General features: G+C 44.9%; 1 protein-coding gene across 1 annotated transcript in view; it reads left to right on the top strand.

Moving 5' to 3' along the window:
* The window catches only part of LOC115402259 (uncharacterized), a 138,322-nt gene that overhangs the window by 10,988 nt on the left and 112,828 nt on the right, over positions 1-14,506 (top strand). Inside the window, exons 5-9 of the mRNA XM_030110772.1 lie at positions 6,762-6,960; positions 11,669-13,472; positions 13,553-13,726; positions 13,828-14,001; positions 14,303-14,349. Of these exons, the coding sequence (XP_029966632.1) occupies positions 6,762-6,960; positions 11,669-13,472; positions 13,553-13,726; positions 13,828-14,001; positions 14,303-14,349 (2,398 nt within the window). The remainder of the gene's footprint in view (positions 1-6,761; positions 6,961-11,668; positions 13,473-13,552; positions 13,727-13,827; positions 14,002-14,302; positions 14,350-14,506) is intronic.

Genomic DNA, 14,506 nt, shown 5'->3' with positions numbered 1-14,506 from the left:
CAGAGAGAAAGAATCGCATTTTGATCATTGCTGTTGACATTCAGACTGATGTCGTGGGGATAAAATCTGGTGATGTGATGTGTTTTTATTGTAAGAAGCCTGGACATTTAATTACTATGCGTCCAACTCTCCAAAAGAAACATACTGAACCAGTTGCATTCATTAGAGAAGTTCATAAAGCTCCTGTGAGGCCATGCCCTGAAAACTTTATCACTTTATAATCCAATTATACTTTTTTTTGGCCCTCAAACGGGTTATTTTCTGAGTGATAACATTCTCATGCCTAAATGGACGCCACATGATGTTTCAGCTCCAGAGGAATGGTTTCAAGTAACCCAGATTGTCATGTCAGTACCTTATCATACACAGATGTTCTCTTTCGCACATGATTATCCATTTTCTGGCCATCCATTTTCGGAGTTAGACAAACGTATGCACATTGAGGCATTTTTTCTGGCCTGGGTTGAAATCTGACGTGACGCAGTATATCACATACCATCAAATCTGTCAAATGATTGGAAAACCAAACCAGACCATCCCACCAACTCCGCTGTGTCAGATCCCAGTGGTTAGGGAGTTGTTTGAGTGGGTCCTGGTGGATTGTATGGGTCCTCTCTCACTAACAAAATCTGGGAATAAATTCCTGTTGTGTGCGTCCACTGGATTCCCTGCAAAAAAAATTACAGCTCCCTCTACTGTTGAGGTGCTGATGAAGTTTTTTTTTACTGTTTGGTTTGCCTAAGGTGGTCCAAACCAACCGTGGCACCAATTTCATGTCGGGTTATTTTGCCCAAGTCATGAAACAGCGAAGCTTGGAACATGTGTATTCCAGCCCTTACTGGCCCCAGAGCCAAGGCGTGCTGGAGCTCATGGATTTATTATTGAAGTCTTGTCTCTGAGCGTATTGCCTGCTATGGGATGAGGAGGTCCACATGCTAAAGTTTGCAGTTCAGGAATTGGTTCAAGAGTCCCTGGGTTTTGATCTGTATGATTTGGTGTTTACGCATACAGTCCGGGGTCCTCTGAAGCATCTCAAAAACCAGTGGTTGAAACAGGAAATGCAATAAAATCTTCTGGAGTTTGTGTCCTTGTTTCGGTCCAGACTGCACTGGGCATGTGAGATCGCCAAACAGAATCTTGAGGGAGAGCAGGTAAAGATGAAAACGTGGTTTGACAGACGTGTCAAGAATGGTGAGTTCTCACCAGGAGATGGAGTGTTGGTCCTGCTGCCTGTGCCTGGCTCCAGTTTACAGGCTCGGTATTGGGGACCTCACATGCTGAAAATCAAGGTTGGAGATGAGGATGAGGTGATTTCCACCCCGGACCGGTGCCGTGGTACAAGCTTATGTCATATTAACCTTATCAAGTCGTATGTTGACCGTGTGCATCAATTGCCCCACTCCACCGTGAATGCCTCTTCGGAGCTGTCCACGGCTGGTGGTGCTGAATCACCTGTGCGTGCAGGGTCTCTTACAATTGCAAGAGTGGACAGCGGCGCTGTGGGAACACCCAAGCTGGCTGTTAGCTTGGCAGTCAGTGTGGTAGACTCATCCTCACAATGACAGTCTTCCATTTACTCTGACTCTTAGAGAAGACTCAGTTTTTGAATTTGTTCGCTTTGGAGAGCTTACCTTTTATGTTTATGACGCACGTTTCTCAGCGTGCTGAATTAATCAACTTTAGTAATTCATAGAGGTCACTGTTTGCTGATGTGCCCTCGCAAAAAGGAACAGATTAACCAATAGCCTGATCCAGGCTGCAGAGTCAAGGCAGGAAAATGAAATATGGTCCAATGGAAAACTGGATCAGCTTTGATTGCTCTGTTAGGTTTCAGTCGGGAAAACAATAAATAAAACAATAAATAAAAACATTGTAAAACAAAAAAAAACATCAAATCCGTTTGAAACATTCATAAAACTAACACAATTTAAAAAAAAAAAACAAGTTTGAAAATTGAAAAAAGAAAACAAGCGATGCTTTCTCAAGAATGAGCTAAAAAGGTTTGAACAGGTAAACTGCTGAAAAAGAAGGATGAAACCATAAAAATCAGGTTCAAGAACAGTTAGCAATGAAATGTTTACCATCCTGAATTATTGACTGAAACTTGATAAATGAAACATAAGATTCAGTTTTTTTGTGTGAATCGTAAATAAATATGAAACTTTATCAGCTGAGTTTTAAAGGTTCAACATGTTTTGTGGCTAAAAGTAAATTTCATTTGGTGGAAAGTCAGAAAAAAGTATCGTTTTGGTCATGAATCATTCCAGATCCCTGTCTCATAATCAGGGGGTTCGGGGCGCCGTGGTCGCCTCAATCCTCGCCCCCCCATGCAGCACGCTGTGATTCTGGGAGGAACCTTCAACACGGTCACTGCAGCACTGCAGGACACTTTATCTGGTAACACCTGCAGCACCGCCTTCTCACCTCTGACACACTCAAGGAGGAAAAATGATGGAGGTCAGTGGCCTTGATGAGAAATCACGTGTTCTTGCATTTTGCAAGAAGAGGAGGAGCCAGAAACATTTCAGTGGAGGAGCAGGAAGAAGTACGTTCTTATCTTAAGGTACTAAAGTCATTCCTCATACAACACAACATAATCAAATTTACTTTTAACTACAAAACATGTTGAACCTTTAAAAATGAGGCGAACATAGCTGATAAAGTTTCATATGTAGTTATGGTTCACAAACAAAAAATGTACCTTGTGTTGCATTGATAAAGTTTCTAATCCATAATAATAATCCATAATGGTGAACATTTCTTTACCAGAGAATAAACACAGAGGTTCATGAGGCCTCATCTGCTCATCACCACCAAGTGGTGCGCTGGTGAAAGGTGAAGCCAGTGCAGAAAAGCTGTAAAATAAATCATCTGTTGATTTTATTTTACAGGTAAAGTTTTGCATAAATCGCCCGATCACGTGATTCTGTCCACGTGATGCAGTCATGAGACCTGCTGGAGCAATCACATTTACATTCGATTTCAGATGTTCAACATGGAAACGTCCTGCTCAAAGCCTCAGAACTGGATTTCCGAACGCTCTGGGGGACTCCACGTTAGCTCCGCCGCCCAATTTTGACACAGTATCAGCATCAGTGGCTCTTACTGGCAGCTTTAGAAGCAGATGCTACAGGAAGTTGATCGCCAGTTAACGAGGAAAGCAGCAAATTCAAAACACCACAGTTCAGCAGCAGAACACACACACACACACACACACACACACACACACAAGATGCTCAGTCAAAAGACATATGGCAGCATTTGGACGCACTTTTCTGGGGATGACAAGCAAGGCACAATGCAGTAGAAAAACATTGATTTCAAATCCTGGTCAACAAACAACTTGAACCACCAGATGAAAACTCAGAACTGACAGTAACAGTGTCAGATGTTAGAAAATAACAGACTGACTCTGGTTCTAATGGGGAACGTCAGGGAGACACTACCGAGGAGCTAAAGAGCCATATGTGGCACCAGAGCCACAGGTTGAACACCGCTGTTATCAGAGAAAACTTCTTACACCAAATAAATGTTCAGACTTTATATTAAAACTCCACATTGATTTTATAGTTGTGACTAACGTCATGAAACAGGTTCTAAACAGACTCTGTCAATGATTTGCTCCTCTGGGTGTGTCAGAGCAGAGACATGGACTTTGTCTTGGTCAGATCTGAGAGACGGACTGAGAGGAACACAGAGCAGCTTCTTCTCTTCTCAAGTTTCTTCACACATGAAAAAGTGTCTGTAAGAAGATGTGAAGCGAGTTCAGGTGAGAATCTGTCAGCTCTTTAGAAGCTTCCAGAACTGACCAGGAGACTTTTTAACTTCTCTCTTTCTCTTCATTCACACCATCACAAACCTGACAGCTGCTTTCTTCTCACTCATGTGTTGGACAAACATTTAAACCAACATTGGACAAATTTCCTTATTTTTTTTTCTGTTCTCACTGTGAAAAAACTAATTGAACATTAGAAAGGTTTGTGTTTCTGCAGGGGGCGGGACTTCAGTCCTCCTTCACTCTGATTGGCTCATGTTGGTGCCAGTCATCAACATCAAGAACAATTGACTTCCAACACACACACACACACACACACACACACACATAGATACACACATGCACATGCACAGACTATATTTTTGACTGCTGTCTTACATTCATTGTGTCTGCTCTGCTGCTTGTGTGTCTTTTTCCAACCTTAAGGGTCTCTTTCTTCTTGTCGGGGCAGAAACCAGGTCTCCATCAGGAACATCACTCAACTGAAGTTTGAAAGTTAGACAGGACGTCAGAATGGTTGAGTTCAGAGAAAGAACACAGGACATTGGCCTATATAGAGACCTCTGTCTTATAATCAGGGGGTTCGGGGCGCCGTGGTCGCCTCATGTTAATCCTCAGCCCCCCATGCAGCACACTGTGGTTCTGGGAGGAACCTTCAACACTGTCACTGCAGCACTAGAGGACACTTTACCTGGTAACACCTGCAGCACTGTTCTCACCTCTGACACACTCAGAGGAGGAAATATGATGGAGGTCAGTGGCCTTGATCATAAATCACGTGTTCTTGTGTTTTGCAAGAGGAGGAGGAGCCAGAAACATTTCAGTGGAGGAGCAGGAAGAAGTATGTTCTTCTCTTGAGGCACTAAAGTCACGACTAACACAGCACAGCAATGTCTCTCATTCTTAAAGAATCTTCTCTGGAAACAATGCAGCATCTTTAAATTACTTCAAATATGAAGATCTGAATAACAGACAAGAAAACTTGGTAAAAACATTGTTTTTAAAGTGTAAAATCATTGTTCATCTTATATGGATGTCACATGTGAACTCTTGTATGTAAACACTTGATGTAACACTTGATGTAAATCTTGAATCTCTGAGTTCTGAGTTACTCAGTGAGTTAGTAAACCTGGAGCTCCTACAAGACTTCATGTGATTCATTTATTTTGAAACTAGAACCCATTTCTTTTTTTTTTTTTACCTCCTTTCAGGATGAGCAACACTTCTTTCCCGGTATTTTTTACATACGATTTTAAAGGTTACATTTTTTTGTTTTTCATCAATTTTGAGATCATTTGAATATTTCACTATTAAAACCTTTTTGGCAATTTTCTCAGCAGCACTGTTTTTTCCCCACTTCCTGTTGTTTTTGCTAGTTTTAACATTTCAGTTGTTGTGTCTTCTTTAAAAGTTCATTAATAAAAAAAGGTAGGAGTCCTTCTGAATTTGACTCAGGTGTGTAATCAACAGAGATGTGACTTTGGTGAAGAAGTCGGTCGTCTTTTGAGTGAACAGTGAGAACCGGTTCACAGCTCTCTGAGAGTCGTTCATAGGATCAAGTAGTCCTCGCTTCCTTCACATATCTCCTGAGTGTCTGATGAGTCTGAGCTGTCAGCGCTGCCTTCATTTGAATGACTGTCACCATCTCAGTTTCAGGTTTCCACAGCAGGTTCCAGTCACCTGAAGGCAGCAGCTAGGAGGAGGAGTGACTGGATACTGGAGGACAGTCTGTGTTTCCATTTAAGTCCTTTCTTCACTTTTCCTGTTCCTGTTTTAAAAATTAACTGGACATGACAAAGGTTTATGTTTCTGCAGTGGGCGGGGCTTCAGCCCTCCTTCACTGTGATTGCCTAATGTTGGTGTCAATCTCCAATATTCAGAATTGCTGCCTTTCAACACACACACACTAATTTGTGTTGCCTTTTTATTTGCTGTGTGTGTGTGTGTAGGTGTGTGTAGGTGTGTGTTCTGCCATGGATCAGTGTGAGGACAGAGAGGAGGGAGTCCCTCCCTCTCAAAGGACTCTGTGTGGAGAACATGAGAACCAGACCAAAGCTCAGAGGTGAGACCTCCATCTTTAACTGTCCTCCACTGTTCTTCACATTATTTTACAGAGAGAGAGAGAGAGAGAGAGAGAGAGAGAGAGGCCTTTGTGTCTTTGTTGCAGTTCAAATCTTGAAGTTGAAGCCAGCTGTGTGTCCCTGAAGAGTGACCAGTCCAAGGACATCATTGTTGACTTCAGAGGACAGTGAGTTTTATTTACTGTTGTCTTCTGCATTTAATTTTTCATAGTCGTGTGATTGAAGCCATAATCCTGTTAAAGTTTCAAACTGTTCAATAATTCTCAATCAGAGAATCATCAGTCTGAAGCTCTCAATTCTTCCCTTCATCCTCCAATCTTCCTCCCATTTTTCCACTCAGTCTGTTCCTGATGTTGTTTGTTTTCAGCTCTGACTCTGAGTTTCCATCCAGCTGTGTGTCCCTAAAGAGTGACGGGTCCAGAGTGCAACCCATTTCATTTCAACCTGGAGCAGGAAGTGCTGATGAGGGGTGAGAATCAGTGTTTGTGTCAGGATTCATCATCATAACAGCAGCTTGAACAAAGTCAACATGTTTCTGCAGCGTCAGCCAGCAGAGCTCCCAGGTTCTCCGTGGAGGCTCCGCCCCTCAGCATCAAACACATCTGGACTCCATCTTTATGGTGAGAACAAGTCTCCATTCAACACTTTACTGTCACATCAGGGAGACAGAAGAAGTTGTTGTGACTTCCAGCTGAAACATGAAGCAGACTCTCAGCTTCTTAGATCCATTCAGGTCCAGACTGAAACAGTCCAACCTTCATCCAGCTTCCAGCCTTCACTGATGCTGAAGCTGTTTCTGCTGGAGATCCACATGAAGTCTGACTCTGCTTCACATGTTGTCCATCCTGGATTTACACTCACATCTCCATCTAACTCCAGATGTTTCTCTGTTCCAGCTGCTGGAGGACAACATGGTGACTTTCATGAAGGAGGAGCTGAAGAAGATGAAGAAGCTCCTGAGTCCAGATTACCCAGCATGCTCAGAGAGTGAGAGAGAGGATGAGGATGAAGAGCAGAGGAGCAGCAGAGAGTCATTAGTGAGGATCACACTGGACTTCCTGAGGAGGATGAAGCAGGAGGAGCTGGCTGAGCGTCTGTGGAGCAGTAAGAGGATTTGATCTCATTTCACAGGATGGAGATGAAACAGAGAAATGTTTTCAGGTAGAAGAGAGACTGGAGAGCAGAGAGCAGAAACAGAGTCCAAATGAAAGATCAGAGTTCATTTCCAGGTCAAACATAGAAACTGTGAAGCAGACAGAATCAGGTAGAAAGTCCAAAACAACAGATAATAACAACAATAACAATACTACTACTACTACTACTACTACTACTAATAATAATAATAATAATCACGGTTTAATTTCACAGCGCTTTTCTAAACACTCAAGGACGCTTTACAATAAATTAAAAACAGAATACTAAAGGAAACAACAGACAACATAACACAATAAATTAAAAAGAAAGAGTGAAGTTACAGATGACAGGCAGATTGAAACAGATGAGTTTTGAGTCTGGATTTGAACTGAGGCAGAGAGTCGATGTTGCGGATGTCTGGTGGGAAAGAGTTCCAGAGTCGAGGAATCAGAGTGGCTGAAAGCTTTGCTCTCCATAGTGCTGAGGTGGGCGGAGGGCACAGAGAGGTGGAGAGAGGAGGAAGATCTGAGGGAACGGTAGGTGGTGGCAATGTGTAGGAGATCAGACAGGTGGGGGGTGGGGGGATGGGGAGGGGGGGTGAGGTTGTGGATGGCTTTAAATGTAAACATATGTATCTTGAAGATGATCCGGAATTTTACAGGGAGTGTTGTGGATTTTTATTTAGAAAGTATCCTAGGCCAGTTACGATGCAAAAAAACCCACAAACATATTTTCCAGAAAAATCTTAAAATCTTCAAGTATATCTACTCTTGTTCTTGAAGTCTTCACTCTTGGTTACCCTTGAATAAATCAGACAGAGTCGGAGTCAGGATGCAAAAAGAGGACTTCATTACAAAAACCCCCAGCAGCCAGGTCGACCAAAAAACTGACGCGCGGACCGCTCTCCGCTCCATCTCTGTGTACTATTTTCTGGGAGTGCATTGTATCTCATATGACTTTTCGTCAAGACTACACACATGCTATAAACCATTCCGTAACCCTCCATGGTGGCGGTTTGCATCTAAGAGTACAATTGTGAACCTGTCATTTGCCTCTCTCCCCCCTCCGTACAAAGGTGCCTGTCTGTGACCCCTTCTCAGTCCTTATCAGCCTCCATCAATTCTCCATCCATGCTTCACAAATGCCAGATGTTGTTCAACAATTCACATAGTGTCACATTCCTTGTCAAATGAGCCGCATTTGCGTAAGAGGGAAACAGAGAGGCAAAGTCACATGTAGTTTTAGCTTTAGAAAAAAACAGACTGTCCAGCTGCCAAGAGGCTGCCGTAAAAATGAAAAATGGCAGGCAGGAGAACAGAAAAAGAAGACCTTGTCTTTTCCACACCTGTTTACACAAGCACACTACATCTAACAGAGACATGCATAATGTGAATAATACTAAATAACATAATATAATGAATACTAGATAAACATAATATAATAAGCATGATGTGAAGAATATTATAAAATTATTCAACAGGAGCCAGTGGAGCTGCTGGAGGACAGGGGTGATGAGGTGAAAAGAAGGGGTTTTAGTGATGATGCGAGCTGCTGAGTTTTGGACCGGTTGGAGCTTATGGAGGGATTTGTAGGGGACACCAAAGAAGAGTGAGTTGCAGTAGTCGAGGCGGGAGGTGACGAGGCTATGAACCAGGATGGCAGTGGTGTGAGGGGTGAGGGAGGGGCGGAGACGATTTATGCTACATAGATGGAAGTTAGCAGAACGAGTGATGTTATTAATGTGGGAGTGGAAAGAAAGTGAGCTGTCGAGGACGACACTCAGACTCTTAACCTGAGGGGAGGGGGACACTGTGGACCTGTCGATTGTGAGGGAAAACCTGTTAGATTTGGAGAGTGTGGACTTGGTGCCAACAGAAAGAAGTTCTGTTTTATCACTGTTTAATTTAAAGAAGTTTGAGGTGAACCAGGATTTGATTTCAAAGATGAAGTAGGTGAAGGAGGAAGGTGGGAGAGTGGAGTTGGGTTTACTGGAAAGATAGAGCAGGGTGTCATCCGTGCAATGAAAATTAATGCCATGTTTCTGGAAAATACTGCCGAGGTATATGATATAGATAAGGTATATGATGAAGAGGAGGGGCCCCAGGACAGAGCCCTGGGGCACACCAGAAGTGACGGTGGAGGGCTGAGAGGTGAAGGACTTAAGCTGGATGAACTGAGTGCGGCAAGTGAGGGAGGAGCGAAACCAGTGAAGGGGGATGTGTGTGACGCCAATGGAGGAGAGTCTATTGAGCAGGATGGAGTGAGAAACAGTTGATGTGGAATAATGCTTTGTTTCAGAGCCGTGATAAAACCTTGCTGTGTTGCGGCCACCACCATGATTGTTTTGAGGGGGGTATAATATGACGCATCGCTAACTTCCGCTACTCGTGGGCTGTGATTGGCCCGGCAGAAGTTTGCCGGGCAGAAGTCAGATTCAATTGGCGGGGTACCAGACTGTTTCCCCATGTATCCCTGAGCATGGAGAGACAGTCTGGCGTGCCAGGCTAGCAAATTAAGTCCAGGTTGTGTCCTTTGATGTGGGTGGGGAAATCTGCAAACTGATGGAAGCTAAAACTGTTGAGTGATGAGGAGAAGTCCTTGGTAAGGGGAAGAGCAGTATTGTTCATATGGATGTAACCCCTAAATTCCACTGCGTGCATTTGTGCTGTGCTCCGGACCGCTCCGCTAAGCTCTGCTTCGTTTTGTCAAAACCCACAGCGCCGCTTTGCTCCGCTGCGTCTCTGTTCCGCGGCCGGAGAAGCAGAGAAGCGCAGCGCTATTTAGCATCGACCTCCAAAAGTTGAGCAGTCTGGGCCACACTGGCATCTTTCTCTGTACATCCTAATAGAAAGGATGACTGGGGTCATATAAAATTTTATGATTCTCCACTTCCAAAATCAGCGTCTCTTCATCCATGGTTGTTGTGCTTCAACACGCTGGATTTCGTGAGACAGGATGTTGACATTCGGGCCATTCAGAATAAAATGCATACATGGTCCTGAATATCTATTTTGGAGAAAACACGAAATTTTTGGACAATAGCCTGCAAATGGGCCGTATATGCAGCTGTGTAAACATTCAAAAATGTTCGACTATAGCTTGATTACAGGAAAAATAGAAGTTTGTCATATAAAACTTGATAGTTTGTTTTAGTTTTTGTTTGCCCGCTTTTTAAAGTATACATTTTAATCAGCATGGTCTGTCTATTTGTGATATATCTGAAAATTAATGTGAGGACAAATAAAATGTCTTTAAACAGTTTAAAGTTTTTAATAAAGAAAAAAATGATTTTATTTTGTATAAAGCCGTAGGTTGTTGGAGTTCTCTTTCCTGTTTGGTGCATCTGAACTGTGGAAATTTATGCGTACAGAGACCTGGACAGACTGGACCGGAGAGAAAAATAGACCTTGGCTCTATTTAGGACTGACGGAGCGGAGCGGGGCGGACCCAGACGGAGCCAATCACAGGCTGTGGAATCAGCTGCAGTCATTAAAATAGCAACGTATTTGCTGCGGCGGTCGGACCGGAGCGGAGCGAAGCTGAGCGGACCACACGCAGTGGAATTTAGGGGTTAAAATCATCCAGCAGAATTAGATTTGGACAGGGAGTGGCAAAGTGGGTTAGAAGGGCAGAAAATTTAATTTAAAAAATCGGTGTGAGGCTTGGGAAGACGGTGAACGGTGGCAATGATTGTAGGAGTGAGGCCGGAGATCTGACAGACGAGGCATTCCATTGATGACAGAGCAGTCAGAGGGACTTGAAGGACCTTCCACTTCTCGCGGTGTAATATCGCGAGACCACAACTGCGACCTGAAGCGCGAGGTTTGGAGATGTAAACAAACCCAGGTGGAGTAGCGTTGTTGAGCTGGGAGAAGTCGCCAGGAAGTTTCCAAGTCTCATTTGAGCAAAGAAAATCAAGCTTACGGTCGTCCTTAAGGAGATCCTGGATGAGGTGATCTTTGCCCGTGAGGGAGTGGATGTTCAGCAGACCGACGCTGACATCCAGTGTTGTCACTGGAGAGCGAAGCATTAGCCGACCTAGCTTCAGGCTAACACGCTGTGGTTGACAGTTCGGCCGGTGTTTCTGGGAGGACGGCCAGTGGAGGACCAGATGGAAGTGATCCCTTTCCCTCTGGAGCCGTCGAAGATAAAGCCCTGTCGAGAGCCATGGTGGACGTACCTCGGGCGAGGCTGGAAACCGATGTCCAGGTGGAACTTCAAAGCTGCTGGTGGAGGTCCGGACCATTGAGAGCGGAGCCTGAGCAGCGCCGCCGCTGAGTCCTGAAGAAGTCCTTCCACGGGCAGATGGAGGAGTGAGAAGACAGTCAGATGGAAACAGGTTGAAGACAGACCACAGAGACAAATCCACACTGAGAGCTGAGGAACTCTACTGAAAGCAGCTGACACCAACCAGTGCAGGGAGACAAGGAACAGGAAGGAAAGCCAGCTCCCACAAGCCCACCTCCCCAATCATCAAAAATTGAGACAACAATGGTCTCATGTCTCTTTCTGAACTCTGCGTTTCATATCATGGAAATATCTACATCAGATCAGAGGCTGTTTGGTCTCTTCTGAAGAACTGGATGGATCAGATGGAGGAGAAACATCAACAACACGCTTGAATCTTCACATTGAATGTCATATACACTCAACCCTTTTTATTTCTTTTTATTTCCAGGAACATCTGCTCCAATCTGCCAACAGAAGCTGAAATGTGGCCTGAAGAAGAAGTTCCAGTGTGTTTTTGAAGGAGTCTCTAAAGCAGGAGAGTCCACCTTCCTCAACCAGATCTACACAGAGCTCCACATCACAGAGGGAGGGACTGCAGAGGTCAATCGGGAACATGAGGTCAGACAGATTGAAACAGCATCCAGGACAGCAGACAGAGCAGAGACAAGCATCAGACCAGGAGACATCTTTAAGGCCTCACCTGGAAGATCTCAACCAATCAGAACAGTGCTGACACAGGGAATGGCTGGCATTGGGAAAACAGTCCTGACACAGAAGTTCACTCTGGACTGGGCTGAAGACAAAGACAACCAGGAAATCTACTTCACATTTCCATTCACCTTCAGAGAGCTGAATGTGCTGAAGGAGAAGAAGTTCAGCTTGGTGGGACTTGTTCATCACTTCTTCACTGAAACCAAAGAAGCAGGAATCTGCAGCTTTGAAAAATTCCAGGTGGTCTTCATCTTAGACGGTCTGGATGAGTGTCGACTCCCTCTGGACTTCCAGCACCCTGAGTTCCTGACTGATGTTACAGAGTCCACCTCAGTGGACGTTCTGCTGACAAACCTCATCAGGGGGAAACTGCTTCCCTCTGCTCACCTCTGGATCACCACACGACCTGCAGCAGCCAATCAGATCCCTGCTGACTGTGTGGACAGGGTGACAGAGGTCCGAGGGTTCACTGACCCCCAGAAGGAGGAGTACTTCAGGAGGAGGTTCAGAGAGGAGGAGCAGGCCAGCAGGATCATCTCCCACATCAAGACCTCCCGAAGCCTCCACATCATGTGCCACATCCCGGTCTTCTGCTGGATCACTGCTACAGTTCTGGAGGAGGTGTTGAAGAGCAGAGAGGGAGGAGAGCTGCCCAAGACCCTGACTCAGATGTACATCCACCACCTGGTGGTCCAGGCCAAAGTCAAGATGGTCAAGTTTGATGGAGGAGCTGCCACAGATCCACACTGGAGTCCAGAGAGCAGGGAGATGATGGAGTCTCTGGGAAAACTGGCTTTTGAGGAGCTGCAGAAAGGAAACCTGATCTTCTATGAACTCGACTTGACAGAGTGTGGCATTGATCTCAGAGCAGCCTCAGTGTACTCAGGAATGTTCACACAGATCTTTAGAGAGGAGAGCGGCCTGTACCAGGACAAGGTGTTCTGCTTCATCCATCTGAGCCTTCAGGAGTTTCTGGCTGCTCTTCATGTCCATCAGACCTTCATCACATCTGGAATCAACCTGCTGGAAGAAAAACAGCAAACATCCTGGTGGTCAAATATTTGGAGGCAGAAACCTAATCTCCACCATCTCCATCAGAGAGCAGTGGATGAGGCCTTGAAGAGTCCAAATGGACACCTGGACTTGTTCCTCCGCTTCCTCCTGGGTCTTTCAGTGCCGACCAATCAGAGTCTCCTTCGAGGTCTGCTGACACAGACAGGAAGTAGCTCACAGACCAATCAGAAAACAGTCCTGTACATCAAGAAGAAGCTGAGTGAGAGTCTGTCTGCAGAGAGAAGCATCAATCTGTTCCACTGTCTGAATGAACTGAATGATGGTTCTCTGGTGGAGGAGATCCAACAGTCCCTGAGATCAGGACGTCTCTCTGGAGACAAACTGTCTCCAGCTCAGTGGTCAGCTCTGGTCTTCATCTTACTGTCATCAGAAGAAGATCTGAAGGAGTTTGACCTGAAGAAATACTCTGCTTCAGAGGAGGCTCTTCTGAAGCTGCTGCCAGTGGTCAAAGTCTCCAACAAAGCTCTGTACGTGGTTTATTGACAAATATGTAGAACTGAGTCCATGAGAAACATTGATCTGGTTTTCATTGTTGGTTCTTCTCCAGGTTGAGCTGCTGTGGGCTGTCAGAGAGAAGCTGTGGAGCTCTGTCCTCAGTCCTCAGCTCTCAGTCCTCCAGTCTGACACATCTGGACCTGAGTAACAACGACCTGCAGGATTCAGGAGTGAAGCTACTGTCTTCTGGACTGGAGAGTCCTCACTGTAAACTGGAAGCTCTCAGGTCAGGATCCAGCTGCTGCTTGATCAGGTTGATGTTGGTGCAGGTCATGTGGAGGATCTTCCTTCTTCCTGCTTGACTTGACGCCATGTTTGTGCCTCCAGTCTGTCAGGGTGTCTGGTCTCAGAGGAAGGCTGTGCTTCTCTGGTCTCAGCTGTGAGCTCCAAGTCCTCCCATCTGAGAGAGCTGGACCTGAGCTACAACCAACCAGGAGACTCAGGAGTGAAGGAGCTGTTTGCTGCAGTGGAGGATCCACAGTGCAGTCTGGAGACTCTCAGGTATGGACACACAACAGGAATTCATCATGGAGACTGAAATTGTCCACAACAGTGGTCCTAAATAGGTGGACTGTGGTCCAGTTACTTAATCTGCCAGGATTTTTGCTGGCTGGAAAACCTGTCTCTTACTTGTCAAGTATTGTAGTTAGCTTGGTATGTTCACTATCTATTTTACTAACTTATTAATTCACTCAGTACTTTCTGTGTCCCTCTGACAAACTGAGGAGCTCTGCTTCATGCTGAACAGCAGTGAGGACTCATGTTGGAGAGAAAACCCTTCTGACTGTCTTTCTTCCTGCAGGGTGGACCATGGTGGAGAGCAGAGGTTAAAACCTGGTCTGAGGAAGTGTAAGTTTGACTGATGAGGACCAAACAGTGTCTGTTTGTCTTTCAATCAAAGGTTTTGATTCATTCAAACATTACTGACATGAGAAGTCTGACAAAAAGTTTCCTCATTAAACTTTCTCTGAATGAACAAAATGTCAGGAAGTCCAGAGAGAAGAAA

The sequence above is a fragment of the Salarias fasciatus genome, chromosome 15, assembly GCF_902148845.1.
Source record: "Salarias fasciatus chromosome 15, fSalaFa1.1, whole genome shotgun sequence".
Lineage (NCBI taxonomy): Eukaryota > Metazoa > Chordata > Actinopteri > Blenniiformes > Blenniidae > Salarias > Salarias fasciatus.
The sequence above is the reverse complement of the archived record's forward strand: the minus strand, read 5'-3'. Positions and strand labels throughout refer to the sequence as shown.